At 49.9% G+C, this 15393-nt stretch overlaps 1 protein-coding gene across 2 annotated transcripts; it reads left to right on the top strand.

Annotated features, from left to right (window-relative positions):
• Positions 1–909: 909 nt before the first annotated feature.
• ell2 (elongation factor for RNA polymerase II 2) lies at positions 910–13487 on the top strand. 2 transcript variants are annotated; one of them, XM_076138931.1, is made up of 12 exons: positions 910–1132; positions 3493–3540; positions 4590–4714; positions 4825–4988; positions 7311–7570; positions 7802–7926; positions 8236–8308; positions 8409–9429; positions 10424–10496; positions 11693–11864; positions 12011–12055; positions 12153–13487. In XM_076138931.1, the coding sequence occupies exons 1-12, from the start codon at positions 959–961 to the stop codon at positions 12267–12269; spliced, it is 2397 nt and encodes a 798-aa protein (XP_075995046.1). In that variant the 5' UTR covers positions 910–958; the 3' UTR covers positions 12270–13487. The 2 variants fall into 2 exon arrangements, with proteins under 2 accessions (XP_075995046.1, XP_075995045.1); XM_076138930.1 differs by having other exon boundaries at positions 913–1132; positions 8409–9435.
• Positions 13488–15393: the final 1906 nt, after the last annotated feature.

The following is a 15393-nucleotide window of genomic DNA, read 5'->3' on the forward strand; positions in this document are numbered from 1 at the left end:
CAGCATTTCCCTCTGTGTTCAATGATTCAACATGAAAGTATGAAAACATGTAAACAAATATGTAGATGAGGTGCGTACAAGAATCTGATTCCAACATGGGGTCAATTTAGAGAAAGAGAGAGAGTGTGTGAGTGTATGTGTGTATGTGTGTGTGTGTGTGTGTGTGTGTGTGTGTGTGTGTGTGTGTGTGTGTGTGTGTCCAGAGCTAGGGTGGGGTGAAGAGCTTTGGTAATCTGCTGGATTCACACAGGCCTCTCCACACCCTGCCTGAGGCCGAGCCACACCAAAACATGCAGGGCTAATCATCAGGTCCAAGAGACTGACAGAGGGAGATAGTGAAGGTGCAACACGCCGTGTGTGTGTGTGTGTGTGTGTGTATGTATGTATGTGTGTGTGTGTGTATGTATGTATGTATGTGTGTGTGTGGGGGGGTCATTTGTGACCACTTTGCGTTCTAATTACATCCCATCATCCTCCTCATATAGAATCTATAGGCCAATATGAAGCTGCCTAACATGTAAACATTTACTTTTGACACATCAGAGATCAGATATTAAAAAATGTATTTATAGAGGAGCTGCTGACAGGCTGGGTTTTTTTTTGATATTCTATAAATACTAGACAGTTGTATGTGTGTGTGTGTGTGTGTGTGTATGTATATAAGACATATGGAGTAACTAATAACTACACTAACTATAAGAAACTGAAACTATTGAGGTTTCCTGTCAGAAGCCGAAGCTGAGCTCAGTCTCGAGTCTGTGATGTAGAAACATTGAGACCTAAAGTTTAAACTGAAACATCTCAATCAAACTCGGTCCCATCTTTACGTCGCCATATGTTCGCTGTGTCACAGGTTAGCAAAGCTCGGAGCGAATCGGGTGCGGGACGGAGCGGAGCCCTGCCCGCCTGTAGTCCCTCCCCGCCCGGGCCGCAGCGAGCTGACGGGCCGGGCCGCTAAATGCTCCGCCGCCAGAGGGACGATGGTGGAGGGCTGGTAAAGATGGCGGCGCTCTCCGAGGATGGGAGCTATGGATTAAACTGCGGCCGACAGAGCGCCGACAGAGTCACCGTTTTACACGTCAAACTGACCGAGACGGCGCTGAGAGCGATAGAGAGCCACCAGAACGGCCCGGTGAGTAAAAACGGCCATTTTTCCGTGTTTTAACGAGCCGAGACTCCCAGCTGACACAGCGCGTCTCCACTGCCACGCAGAGCTAAGCTACTAGCTACACGGCTGGCACAGGGACTTCGACAATTAGCTTGATTTTCGCTCGTTTTCTTCCAATGGCGTTGAAAATAATCAACACGATCCGATAAATATCACCCTGCCCTCATTTTCTGGCCAAGTTTTACGAAATGACAAACGTTGTTTAACCGTGAAAAGCTCTTAGTAAACTTGTCGGACTCGGGCTAGCTCAGTTAGCTTCGGTCTGAACCCGCTGGACAGCCAGAGTCCATTTTTTTTCCTGTCAAACTAAACCAAGTTAGGAGAGTTTGAATTTCACTGCGGCGGCTCAACTAATTCCACTAATTCGCGTTTTAAAACCTAGAAAAAGTCGACGCGTTTGGCAACTTGGCTCTTTTTCAGGCCGAGTGTGAGCGGAATTTGACGAGTTTGTGCGTCACGCAGGGAGAATATTGGGATAAATTAGCTGCGGCTAACAACTCTATTAAGTTTTAGCTGGTGACGTCAGAGGCATGAATGTGTGTGTGTTTGTGTGATCAGATCAGATCCCATGTATGATTGGAACATGGAATGAGCTGGAAAGGCCACATCACTGAAGCAACAGCAGCCATCAGGCCACATTGTCATCTTTGTTGGAGAGAAAGTCAGACTAGCTGTCTCGTTGTAGCTGAATGATGACGTCTCAGGGGAGAGAAGTGTTTGATCTGAGCTCCTCTGGTGTAAAACTGAGGGATTGATCCCACTGAGGTCTGAACGGGGGAGAGCAGAGGAGGCCTGCAGCTCCTAAATCTGACTCCAGATCCAGATCTTTCTCCACACAGAGGTGGAGTTGAAGTGTTGGCACCACCCGGGTCTGACTCCTCACAAATCTGTGTGTTTGCACATTTCAGCTGTCCTCTACTTCATCAAGGCGTCAGCAGCATGTCAGAGCTGGTGTGCGTGTGCGTGTGCGTGTGCGCGTGTGTGTGTGTGTGTGTGTGCAGATTAAATATAACTAGTTAATCTGGAGCCGTACATTTGTCCTAATCTGGTCGCGGTGCTGCACAGGTGAACTAATCTTGGAGAATCGGCGGAGCGAAGGCCCAGAAGCAGATCTACCTGACCTCAGCTCTGACACAAACAACGCACAGTTACATAATGTACAGGCGGCCCGGGTCTCCACTCAGGGTGGGTGTAGCTTTACGTGGGACTTGAGTGATCAGAGGTCTCTGTTACGGCCGGGCTGCTTCAGTAAGAACACACGACTGCACATGAAACCCAAGTGTGTGTTCATGTCGCCCACACGTAACACAAACACTACTTTCACCCACAGAGTCCCATTTAAATGAGCTTATTCTCCAGAGTGTGTCTTTTGAAACGAGGCTGCCCTGATGCCGTCACGGCTCCAGCTACAGGCTGGCACACCTCGCCATCGCTAAGTTGAAGGAATTCTTTTGTGACGGTCCGTGACACAGCCTTGTTGGACGTTGGTAACGTTGGTCCCTACGCTGTATAGAAGAGCAGCCTCTTGCTGACTGAGCAGCCAAATACTGCCTGCGTTTTGTTTCTCTCTCTCCCTCTCTGCGATGTGTGTGTGTGTGTACTATGGACGCCGGCTAACTTTGTCTCTCTGTGGCGACGTGTGTGTGTGTAGTGAGGGGCTCAGACTGGTAAAGGACATCTAAATGTATGTCATGTGTAAGTATGAGGGTCTTGTTTAGTGTTAGCGTGGTTTCAGCACACAGGAGCATGCCTGAGACGCAGCACAGAGGCTGTTGTTAATAAAGCTCACATTCCACTCAAACCAGTTGACACAAGACTGTGGAGGCCTGTGATCGAGCCGAATGGTTCTTCAGCTGGGTGAAGAAACAGGCAGCCAGTCCTCCGCCTGCCTGTTCCAACTTATACTGCAGCAGTGGAGCCACAGCATATTTGTGGCCGTTCACTTCAATTCTGAGGCAGCCTGCAATGCAAACCTGCAGGACAGAACTCTGGGCCAGTTTAGCTCCCTTTTCTCTTGTGTTTGTCTCCGCTTGTTCTCTTATCAGCTGGCAGTAACGCCTCTAAAGCACCGAAATAAGAAATGTGTAATGTCCTGCACTCTCTGTACGTTCAAACCTCAGACGCTGCTGTGTTGTGCAGAGCAGTCAGACGGGTCTAATGTGTCCTGCTGGGAGGACGCCAGGCTTTCCTTCTCAATGTGCTTCTGTGGCACTTGGTTATCTCTCCCAGTCTAGCCTAAATATCCTGATAAACATTTATATTTCTGTTGCCTTGCTGCACTTTCATGCCGCGTGTCCCTTCTCTTCTCTTCTCTTCTCTTCCAGAGCGTACCTCCTGTGCAGCCAAGGATACAATTCAAGGGACTCCAAGGTGTAAGTAGCTCACTGCTCTTCCATTTGGGAGATTATTAACTTTTTTCATGCAGGCTAGCTTTAACCCAGACCTCCAGTAGCACGCTGACATTTACACACTGTGTGTTTGACTTGTTTATGTGTGCTCGTGCAGTAATGTGGAGATGATGATGTGTGGAGATTAATGTCCCGGACCAAAGATCACCCACTTGTACAGTTTGTACTTAATCAATTTGCTCAGCAGCTACTCCAGTACGGCTCAGTTTACGGTTATCTCACTGTTGGCCCATTTATATAACACACACACACACACACACACACACACACACACACACACACACACACACACACACACACACACACACACACACACACACACACACACACACACACACACACACACACACACACACACACACACACAGAGAGAGGGTGTTAAATCCCTACGCAGCATTGACCCAGTAACAGGCCTGACAATCTCTTAACATTTGTCAAACATTTTCTATTGACCGACGTTTGCATACATAAACAAACAGTAGCTTCTAAAAAAAGGAGCAGCACTTCTGCATATCCTGCTGCTCTTAGGCTTTAACTGCAAACACTTGACTGCCTTCAGAGGAATGAAGGTGTCTGTTCTGTCATATTCCACCAAAACATACGATTACAATCTAGTAGTATAGATGCAGCAGAACTGATCCTGATCCTGCTACGTGCAGCAGCGTGTCCCTGCTCCTGTAGTTGTGTAGCAGACCCTCAAATACCCTCGCGGCCCTGCTGGCTCCATGTTCAGCTCGTATAGCGGCTGCCAGAGGTATGTGCACGCACATACGTTAATCTGTAAGAGGATCTTTGTAGACCTTATGAACTGAGGCAGAGTGTGAAGGCGTTAGAGAACATGGCTGTGGTGGACAATGTACAAAATGTTGATACTAAAGAGTGTTCAACCTCAACCTGCTGCTTTGCCACAGGTGTCGTGCTTGCAGGTCCCGTGTAGACCTAAACTTGTATACTAACTATACAACCTGTATCTATGAGGAGCTCAAACGTTCTGCTCTCTTTTCTCCCCACAGCGAATTAAAATTCCGAAGACCGATTCTTCTTCAGACGCATTTCACAATTTTGACTTTTACCTATCTAATGTGGGGAAGGACAACCCTCAGGGAAGCTTTGAGTGCATCCATCAGTATTTGTCAAGGTAATTGTGAGTCTCAAGTCATTGGAGTTGGCTTCTGGATTCCGTCCCTTGGTGTAACCCTTGCTTTGCTCGTCTCCTCCTCCTTCCTCCCTCCCTCCCTCCGTCTGCAGCTCAGGGGCCTCGCAGCTGGACTTGCTGGGGACGGTGCAGGACAAGCTCATAGTGTGTGCCACCAATGATTCCTACCAGGTGACACGAGAGCGCATGACCCAGGCTGTAGAGGACACAAAAGAGCGTGGGACCAAAGTCATCAAGCCTGGGGGCAAGTACAGAGGTAAGGCCCCTACTCAAGTCTCTGGCACCAAGCTGGACCCCCCCGTCACACCTCTCTTCAGACTCCGACCCCTTTGAGTGACTCAGTGGGGTGAAAGCCGACAGTCTGGCTCTGTGCAAAGGCGTCATTGTGGCTGACGAGGCCGTTTCTCCATCTCGCCGTCTCAGGCTTTCCCAGATTTTGTACTCTTGACAGATAAGAGGACCCAAAGGTGGCAGATAAGGCTGCGTGCGGTTGTTGGGGTTGTTCGCCCACCCAGCTGTTGCCGCTCCACTTTACCACTTATCGCTCTGTGCCCACATGCTCCATACACCACACACACACACACACACACACACACTCAAGACAGTCTTATCTTCCTGTCCGCCGCCTCACTTACTGCCTGGATTTGGGTCACAAGATGAAAAGGTCATGTCTCAAATAATCTCATTTGACATGTCAGACTGTCACCGCTCACCACAACGTCTTATCTAACACAATCTACTTCTCCTTCCTCCCTTCCTTCCTTCCTTCCTTATTTGCAGCCTCTTAATACAAACCTAACAGAGTACAAACGGCTCATTATTTATTGACAGTTAGGAGCTTAAGCCCACCATGACAGGACCAAGCCTGACCCGTGCCACGTGTGTGTCCATTCTCTCTGACAGCAGGACAGCAGGACCACGCTGGATAAGGCAATCATTAGTACCTTTAAGAAAGGAAAAAGACATTTTATATGTCAGGTGTATGTAATCAAAGGTTTGCCTTGTTGTTACTGGGTTGATCTATTTAACTTCCGGAAGTCTGTTGCAAACCCCAGCAGCCAAACAGCCCGGCAGAGGGACAGGGGACTTGTATAACATGACTAGGACCTATTTCTGTAACGCTAGTCCAGTTTGGCCTCTGCCGGCCCTAATTTGACTGCTTGGTTGGCTGCTGGCCATTGGGCAAACTCTGCTGAAGGACCTGCAGGGTTTGGTCCTGTGGCCTAACGGCTCCTGAGCTGAGACAAACGTACAAAACAAGACATTAAGACTGGATCTCACACACACACACACACACACACACACACACACACACACACACACACACACACACACACACACACACACACACACACACACACACACACACACACACACACAGAGTTAGACTCCAGTAGAAGTGTAGAAATGTGGCTGTGCTTTCTGCAGTGCATGTTTCCCACTTTGTTCCATAAACCTGAGGCGTGGTTTCCTCATTATCTGCTGGCCCTCTGAGCCCGAGGCCTCAGTTTAACCTCTCACAGTGAAAGCTGCACGCCAGCAACAGCTGTGAGTCCCCAGAGTGTGTCCACGCTGGATCTGTCCAGCTCGGGTTCTGCTGCACATGGAGCACATTTGGACACACCGACACACACTCTGTAAACTGTTAACACAGTGTGGGCTCAGGCGGTTGAGATGTCGATCTGTACGGCCAAATTGACCCTGAACACATCGTAAAGCGCTCCATTGTTCTAATGTGCAACTCGACAGCTTTGTGGAACTTAAGAGTTTAGAGGCTCATCTGTAGAGAATTTGTCTTTGTAGAGCAGCAGAGTTGTGGACAAACCTGTAGCGTCAGTTGAACCAACCTGTCGTCTGGCCCTCGGGGATCTCTTTGCATACGCCGGCCCAGATGGAAACTGGGAAACGAGAGGAGCAGCAGCTGGGCAAAGGGGCTTGTAGAGACTAGTTTGAGACCAGCCCGAGTCGTAACCCTAAAGGGCCTCCCCTCCGTGTTCTCACAGGCCGCTCACTTCAACTCACAGCCTGGAAGTAGCTTTTTATTAACCGCACAGACTCCTTGTCAACGAGACTGCAGAGGCATTTAAGGCGGTATTGCTTTTGTCATCAGCAATCCACAAGTGTGGTAGAGCTTTAAGGTGTCGTTCTCCTGCTTGACCCCGGGGTCGAGTGTGGCATGTGGGCTCTCCAGGCTATTTGAGAAGGAGAAAGTTGATTTATTGCTGATGTGCCTTTCACCTGTCGTCCATCTTCAGCCTGTCAGACCACAAAAGCTCCCAGCCGACGCCCTCACAGACCCGTCAGAGCCTCCTCTCTGTTTCAGAGGGGGTTGCACTAGTTTGTGTTCCCCTCCTCCTTTTAACCCTTAGTGCCTTAGAGAGTTCTTGAGATTGAGCAGGCGATCTGGATGAGCAGCTGGCGTAGCAGGAAGTGGCTGCGGCCTCTTAGTGGCCTTGGATGGTTCCTTGTCCATCGCTTCTCCAACAGCGACCGGTCAAAATGGCAGAATCCTTCATGATGTGTTTGTAGGAGCCATGTTGATGATCTGAGGTAAAGAAGCTGCGGTTCTTGTTTCTAGGGAAGCAGGTCCTGATCCGTAAGCCAGCCCCGTTGGCCCCAGATCTGGTCCCAGAGCGCAAACGCTCCACGCCCATCAACCCAGCCAACACTATCCGCAAGTGCCTTGCCAACAACCCTGTGTCTCAGCGGCCGTTCCGGGACCGCCTCGTCCACCTGCTGGCGCTGAAGACCTACAAGAAGCTGGAGGTTCTGGCCCGTCTGCAGCGTGACGGCATCAACCAGAAGGACCGCACCTCCCTGGGAACCACGCTGCAACAGGTAGGCCTACCAAAGAGTCCGAGACTGGAACACAAAGACAGCTGAAGAGCAAAGTGACAGGAAGGAGAAAGTTCATCAGTGTCACAGCACGACCAAAACAGGAAGTCTGAACTGTTTTGATATGGCATTGATGTTGCAAACTGAAACGTGACATACCCTCTCTCTCTCTCTCTCTCTCTCTCTGTCTCTCTGTCTCTCTGTCTGCCTGTCTGTCTGTCTGTGTGTCAACAGGTAGCGAACCTGAACCCCAAAGACAACACGTACTCGCTGAAAGAATTCATTTACCGTGACGTCCAGCGAGACTGGCCCGGCTACTCTGAGGACGACAGGACGCAGGTGGACCGGGTCGTGGCTCGGTACTGAAAGGCCTCCTTCTTCTTCCGCTTCTTCTTCCTCTGCTTTGTTACTTCAAACAAGTACTTTAGTGTCGTTAAAAAGACTCAAGAAGAAGAAGCAAACATTTGCAATAGCAACATTTGACCACACTGAGTGATAACACAGGTCTACAGCTGAAGGACCAGGACGTGTTTATCTATCCCTCACTTCAGATCCAATCAATAAAGGACTTACATTAAAGTTGTAGTTGTATTTCACCGGCGTTCTTCTGTTGTCTTAAGTGCTTTGAATCCGTGATGACCTTATCTCACATCAACTTTCTCAAACAGGAAACTGGGTCTTCCTGCTGAGGCGCTCACGTCGAGCAGTCCTCCCAAAGACAATGTCCCCACGTCCCCTCAGGTACACACACACACACACACACACACACACACACACACACACACACACACACACACACACACACACGTTGAGGTATATAATGGTGGTCTTGCTCTTGCAGAAGCGGCAGCAGGAGTTTGAGTTCACCGATCCGCTGGCACCTAAGAAGGCTCGCATCTCCCACCTGAGCAACCGAGGGCCGGCCGCAGCTTCGTCCTCTTCCACCTCCGACCGCCGCGAGGACGAGGGCAGTCCCCGCTCCAAGCGCCCGTCCCTGCCCTCCAGCGTAACGCCAGCCCCTGCCTCCCACCTCCCCGTCTCCTCCCACCCTCCGGCCCCCTCTCACCAGCAGCCCAGCCCGGCCTCCCACTCCAACTCGCCCAGCACCCCTGAAGGCTGCGGCACCCAGGACCTGCCCACGGACCAGAGCTCCTCCTGCAGGGACCCTTCGCCCAGTCCCTTCGCCTCCGACAGGGCCCTGCAGGACCGCTACCGGCACCCGGTGCCAGTTTCCATACCGGCCCCCTCACCCAGCCCCCCTCCCCCTCCTCCCGCCTCGCTCTCTGTTAACTCCTCTGTGCTCACCAGCCCTCCTCTGTCCAGCAGCACTACCAAGAAGTCCAAGAAGAAGTCCAAGAAGCACAAAGAGAAGGACAAGGACAAGGTGAAGGACAAAGTAAAGGGCAAGGTGAAGGACAAGGAGGACAGAGTGAAAGACAAGAAGGACAAGAAGGACAAGGAGGAGAAGGAGAGGGAGAAGGAGAGGGAGAAAGAGAGGGAGAGGGAGAGGGAGAAGGAGAGGCAGAAGGAGAGGGAGAAGGAAAAGGAGAGGGAGAAGGAGAGAGAGAAGGAGAGGGAGCGGGAACAGGAGAGGGTAAAGGGGGAGAGGGAAAGGGAGGAGAGGGAAAGGGAGGAGAGGGAGAGGGTGAAGGAGAGGGAGAAGGAGAGGGAAAGGGAGGAGAGGGAGAAGGAAAGGGAGGAGAGAGAGAAGGAGAGGGGCAAGCAGGCTGTGAGGAGCAGCAGCAGCAGCAGCCCCCCCCCTCCAGCAGCTGTGCACACTGAGGAGAGCCGTCGGCCCAAAAAGAGACGATCTGCTGAGGAGGACAACAACGGAGACGTGATCAGCAAGAATCCTCACAAAGGTCAAGGTGCGTCCATCTTACGTGTCTACGACTGAACCGTGTGTGTGTGTGTGTGTGTGTGTGTGTGTGTGTGTGTGTGTGTGTGTGTGTGTGTGTGTGTGTGTGTGTGTGTGTGTGTGTGTGTGTGTGTGTGTGTGTGTGTGTGTGTGTGTGTGTGTGTGTGTGTGTGTGTGTGTGTGTGTGTGTGTGTGTGTGTGTGTGTGTGTGTGTGTGTGTGTGCTCTCCTCACTTCAAAAGTTTTCATTCCACAAAATGAGACATAGTCAGTAAATCAGCTGCTTGAGTTGAGAGGACAGACACATGTGAGACGTAAAGACAGCTGTAGTGTCTCTGTGTGATGAGCATCTGTAACCATGGGAACCGTGCCAGCTTGTGTGAATTACTCTGGTGTATCATTGGCATGTATGGTGTGTAAACGTGTGTGTGTGTGTGTCAGTCACTTACACATTGAACCCTACATTCTGCTTTATGTCCTGTCTTAAAGTTGGACACTGTAGTTTTTGTCCCGGCACCAGATTGTGTCTCTGTACTGAGTGTGAGCAGAATGAAGTCCCTCTGCCTGCAGCGCCGCCCTCACTTAATGAGAGCTGACGCCTCTGAGCCCTCTGTCATAAAGACTCAGTGAGATGAGACAGCGCTGTCCCCTCAAGGCCTCGGGACGCTTCACTGCTGTGTGTGTGTGTGTGTCTGAATTGCAGATCTGATTAGTCCACACACTTTCGTGTGTGTGTGTGTGTGTGTGTGTGTGTGTGTGTGTGTGTGTGTGTGTGTGTGTGTGTGTGTGTGTGTGTGTGTGTGTGTGTGTGTGTGTGTGTGTGTGTGTGTGTGTGTGTGTGTGTGTGTGTGTGTGTGTGTGTGTGTGTGTGTGTGTGTGTGTGTGTGTGTGTGTGTGTGTGTGTGTGTGTGTGTGTGGCAGATCTGATTAGTTCACACACTTTCGTTTACACACACTGTGTGTGTGTTGTCCATTCTGACCCCCCTCTCTTGTCCTCAGACCCTTCAGACAAAGACAAACCTGTCCAATCCACTGACTTCTCCTCCACCACAGAGATGCCTGACTATGTAGTGTGAGTACCTGTGTGTGTGTGTGTGTGTCCCTCTGTCATCTCATTGGTCCACCTGCTCCATCAAAGTGATCTTTTATCCTAAACCTTTAACTGTTGTATTGAAGTCTTTTCCCATCTGGATGCTTGGATGTCACCCTGTCAGTCACTCTGTGTAGAGAGTGAGAGTTGATCTGTGTGTTTTCCTCCCTCTAACTCGTCCCTGAGTCGTTTGGCGCTCGCAGCTCATTCGGCTGAATAATAAAGGCTTTCTTAATAAAAACCACAAAGCGCTAAAATCACAAACTGAGCCGACAGCTGGAGGCGTTCCTCATCTGTTCTCACTCACTGTGCTGATGAGGGTGAGATCGTGACAGAACCTGTCTCACTTTTAATTACAATCCGTCAACAGGACACCTTCAATCATCTTCTCCTGGGAATCACTGTTTGGTACAGAGTGTGTGTGTGTGTGTGTGTGTGTGTGTCCTCTTGTATCTGCGCTCGTCTCGCGGAGGAAGACGCCACGTTTATCCTGATCCCGTGCTTCTCCTGTCTGCTCCGGTCCTGATCCACATGTTTTACTTCTCAGTCTCTGGTCAGACGCGGCGAGGCTCGATGGCTTCATGCTCGTATGCAAATGAGCGCTTGTCTCAGTCAAATCCCTACATTGTTCTGCCATCTCGTCAGTTCAACAGTAAAGCCAGATGACGGTATGATACCACACACACACACACACACGCACACACACACAGGGAGGAGTCGTTGCGCCTCTGGATCTTCGTCCTGGATCATTTCCTCGTCTTCCTCACGCTCATCTCATCTGTGCACCATCCCTGAACTTTGTAAACTTAAACTAATCAAACGGTTTCTGCTGCGGCACGTTTGAGTTCCTGGAGCTGAAGAGACGGAAACTGAAACGTGCAAATGTCCCGAAACTCATGAGGTCAGGAGAAGGTTTCTGATGTCATACCGCTCTCTGGAGAGACGGATGTGCAGTACTTCCACCTGTGCGTGTGTGTGTGTGTGTGAGTGACGTCCACTTCCACTTCATAAGCAGAAGATGCATTTCCCCGTAGAGTTCGGCCTAGATATCAAACAGGAAGCTGTGGGGGTTTCCATCCACCTCCCTCTAGTTTCTGTATCTGTTCTAGTTTGGTAGAACTCCAGCTGCTTCTTCTTCTTCTTCTTCTGAATGCACATCTCTGCTGTGTCTTTCACAGGAAGTACACGCCCTTGGTGTCCCTGGACCAGCGGCAAAGGTACAAGAACGACTTCAACGCAGAGTACGACGAGTACCGCCTGCTGCACGCCCACGTGGAGAACATCACTCGCCGCTTTACACAGCTGGACGCTCAGTGCCGCAAGCTGCCGCCCGGCACCAAAGAGTACCAGGTGAGTAACAGGGCGGGGGTACGGGGACACGGCGGGGGTACGGGGACACGGTGGGAGTACAGGAAGTTTAGTTATCAGCTCTCAGGCTCTGCACTGTTGGTCCGTGTGTCTGAACCTAATGTCTCCATTTCCACTTCACTCCACAGAAGGTACAAGAAGAAGTCCTGAAAGAGTACAAGAAGATGAAACAAGTGAGTCCCAGTGTGCAGCAGAGAAGTGTTTATGTAGAGCTCATGATCATGCACCCTGGTCTGACCTCATACGTGTGTGTGTGTGTGTGTTTTGCAGCATAGCCCTAACTACCACGTGGAGAAGCAGCGCTGCGAGTACCTGCACAACAAGCTGGCCCACATCAAGAGGCTCATAGCTGACTTTGACCAGCGCCGGGCCCAGGCCTGGTGCTGAGCCCGGGTTCCTGGTGCTGAGCCCCCGGGGGCCCGGTGCTTAGCCCAGGCCTGGTGCTGAGCCCGGGTCCTCGTGCTGAGCCTGACAGTAGCTCCTCCAGTCAGTATTGAGAGCGGAGTGTCGAACCCGGAGGGGGGGGGGCATCCAGCTGGCTCTTATTTATTAATCCCCCTTCAGTTACTGCCTCCCCCCTCCTCCTCCTCTTCCTCCTCCTCTTCCCCCTCTTCCCATCCTTCATTCCTTCCTTCGTTTCCATCATTTGATTCCACAGGCGGCGCTGTCGCCTGCAGTTTTGAAATTCTTACTTTGACTCTTCCCCCTCCCCCCCCCTCTTTTGCTTTCTAAATGGTTTAACCCCCGACGCTCCTGTGGGGTTCCCTGCCACTGGACGGGTGGGCGGAGCTCTGTGCATGTGTGAAGAAACTCTTCATCTCTTCTAACCTTTGAAGGAACTTTACTCGCAAGACAAAAAAAGAACAAAAAAAAGATATTTTTGAGCAGCAGAGAGAATATTACCGTATTTAAGTCACAGATAAAAGAGGGAGATCTATTTATTTTGGGACTCGTTAGAGCAGAAAAGAGTCCGCAGATGATTTATTGTTTAACTTTTGTTGAAAACAATGCAAAAAAAAAAAAAGTACCATGGGCCTTACGTGTTAAACTTTTCTGAAGCCATTTTGCACGCAAGATAAGTGTCATCTGGTCTGAGGAGGACGGCTCTCCTGCCTCGGCTCCTCCCCCTTTTTCCTACTCACGTCTCTCGAGTCACAGCGGCGAATTCTGTGGCGAGATTGAAGCTCAGAAAGACGCAAATGAGGCTCAATGAGGGGAAACGTGAGGGGTGATGGCCACAGGGGGGCAGTGAGGGGGGGGGGGGGCAGTGTTTGCTTCACCTACAGTGTTGTCATGTTCAGGTGCATTATGGGTGCCTTAAGGTGTTTACACTCTGAAGTGTCCAACTAGCTTGACCTTTAGGGTCCACTGGCTACAGAAAAAAACTACAACTGCCTGAAGAAGGCCGTGTGTGTGTGTGTGTGTGTGTGTGTATGCATGCGCGGATGTGATGGAGGAGTGAAAGCAGACGGGCTCTCTGAGCGCCGTCTGGTTGTTACAAAGCGCATGTGTGTGTGTGTGTGTGTGTGTGTGTGTGTGTCTGGATTAACAGGTGTGATGGCTGAAAGGATAAAAATCACAAATGTGGAAAAAAGTGAGAAAATGTTTAAAAAAAAAAGCTGCTAAGCGTCTTTTTCCAGCCGGAGCACTCGAGATCAAACTGGCTGCAGTAACTTTACTTGATCTTAATTAAGGAAACATAGAAGGTCTTTATTTTCCAGAGTCCTGGTCTGTGACTCGCCTGCAGCTCAGGCCAGTGACAAACAGCCCCGTCGCTCCCTTTTGGACGAGGAGCGAAAACGTGTCCCCCGGGACGACACGTGTGTATTAGGACGTTTCAAATGTGTGTGTGACCCTCAGTTTGACCTCTGCGGAGGAAACAATGAATTTTTTTGGAGAAAGCCTTTTTTTTTTTCCTTTCTTTTGGACGTTGATCTTGATTTGGCTGGATGACAGAAAGGGGGCGGGGCTAAGGAGGGTTTATGAGTATTTCAAGAAGGGAAATGTTGTTTACAAACCTGTGTTTAGAAAGTTTGCCAAAAAAACAGAATCTTTTCTGGTACCGCATCCTGTAGTCAAGATGTCCGATTTCAACTCTGCAAACCCAGATAGAGCTTCGTGTGTGTGTGTTCCCTTCAGTCCCCTCTGCTGTGACACACTAGGATCATGTGGACGCGTCGCTCTGTCCCGTGTTTGATAATAATGTGAAACAACTACAAAAAAAAGAAAATGGAGCTCGGCTAACGATCGTCTTCTTCTGTTTGGTATTTCATTTGTTGTCGTTCTGGCGTGCGGCCGAGCCGTGTGTGTGTCTGCAGACGCCCGGCTGCACGTCTGAATGAGCTGAGCCTGATCATCACAGTGGCTCCTCAGTCCCAGTGGAAGGATTTGTACCTTTTTTTTGGACACAAAGTCGGCACTTTTCACAGGTTTTCACAGCACGAGTGGTGATGATGATGATGATGATGGTGTCTGTGTTTGTCATGCTCCACTCCGCTCTCACCTGAGTGTAGAGTGCTCCTCTCTGGGCACACAGGGATCAGGCTTTACCTTCTTCTTCTCTCATCTTCATTGTTTTGGTCATTTCCTAGAATTTTTTTGAATTACAACCGGCTCCTCCAGCAGCCACATGTACTGTATGTAGGAAGTCCCTCTCTCTCTCTCTCTCTCATCGGCGCCCCCCAGGGGACGATGGCCTCTGTTTATTGCTGCTCTCTGGTAGCGGGGCCTCTCCTCTACCCTGTGGTGCCTCTGCAGCGTATTCAGATGGAGGAGCAGCAGGGCGACGCGTGTTGTAATGAGGGAAAGGCAAACATGTTCAAGATGTCCTGACCGGCCTTTTTGATAAAGAAAACCACTGAAATCAAGTGAATTTTGAGTGAAATCTGAGCCTTTCCACATGGAAAAATACAAATCATCTCAATAAAAGTCAACTTAGTTGTACCTGGAACACAAAGTGTGGACTTCTTATTTCCTGTTTCCTTCAGCTTCATGGTGAAACATGATGGACAGGGCTGTCTCATGCTGGCTGTCATCTTTCTTTACAGCTCTCTCGTGACTAAAAGACTGTTGCCAAGGTAACTGTTTATAGGGCTGTCCTGGTTATAGTTCTTGAACGTTGAACCTGATGTGGCCTTGTTATAAATTTTATTATTTGTGAGCAGGATGGAACAGGAAGTGAGGCAGTGCTGAAGATCCAGAAGAAGAGTGAAGCAAAGTTCCCTTTAGTACCGTAACAATGCTGCCACCTTCTGGCACAGCAGAGACACATCTCAGTGATGTGACGTGTGCTTCAAAATTACCTTTTTTTTTATCAATTTTTTTGACTTGGAGTCTTTAAAGGTGAAGCAAAATCTATTTGAATTATTATTGTTCATGTTGTGTGCGAATATTCCTGTTTTGATTAGAAGAGAAAGGCCTTAAAGAACCGAAGACGCAGTGTGGCGCTTCCCCTCTCCACCGCTTGATGGCGCCATTGTCTTCATCCTCACTATGTTGCATAGTGTTTATA

The sequence above is a fragment of the Genypterus blacodes genome, unplaced genomic scaffold (assembly GCF_046128005.1).
Source record: "Genypterus blacodes isolate CSIRO-AG114 ecotype Tasmania unplaced genomic scaffold, CSIRO-AGI_Gbla_v1 ptg000419l_1, whole genome shotgun sequence".
Lineage (NCBI taxonomy): Eukaryota > Metazoa > Chordata > Actinopteri > Ophidiiformes > Ophidiidae > Genypterus > Genypterus blacodes.

Excerpts from the sequence above, each read along its gene's own strand:
- ell2 (XM_076138930.1), top strand. The coding sequence starts at position 959 with ATGCTCCGCCGCCAGAGGGACGATGGTGGAGGGCTGGTAAAGATGGCG. Across the intron at positions 4,715-4,824 it reads ATCCATCAGTATTTGTCAAG|CTCAGGGGCCTCGCAGCTGG; the intron begins GTAATTGTGAGT and ends CTCCGTCTGCAG. Across the intron at positions 7,571-7,801 it reads TGGGAACCACGCTGCAACAG|GTAGCGAACCTGAACCCCAA; the intron begins GTAGGCCTACCA and ends GTGTGTCAACAG.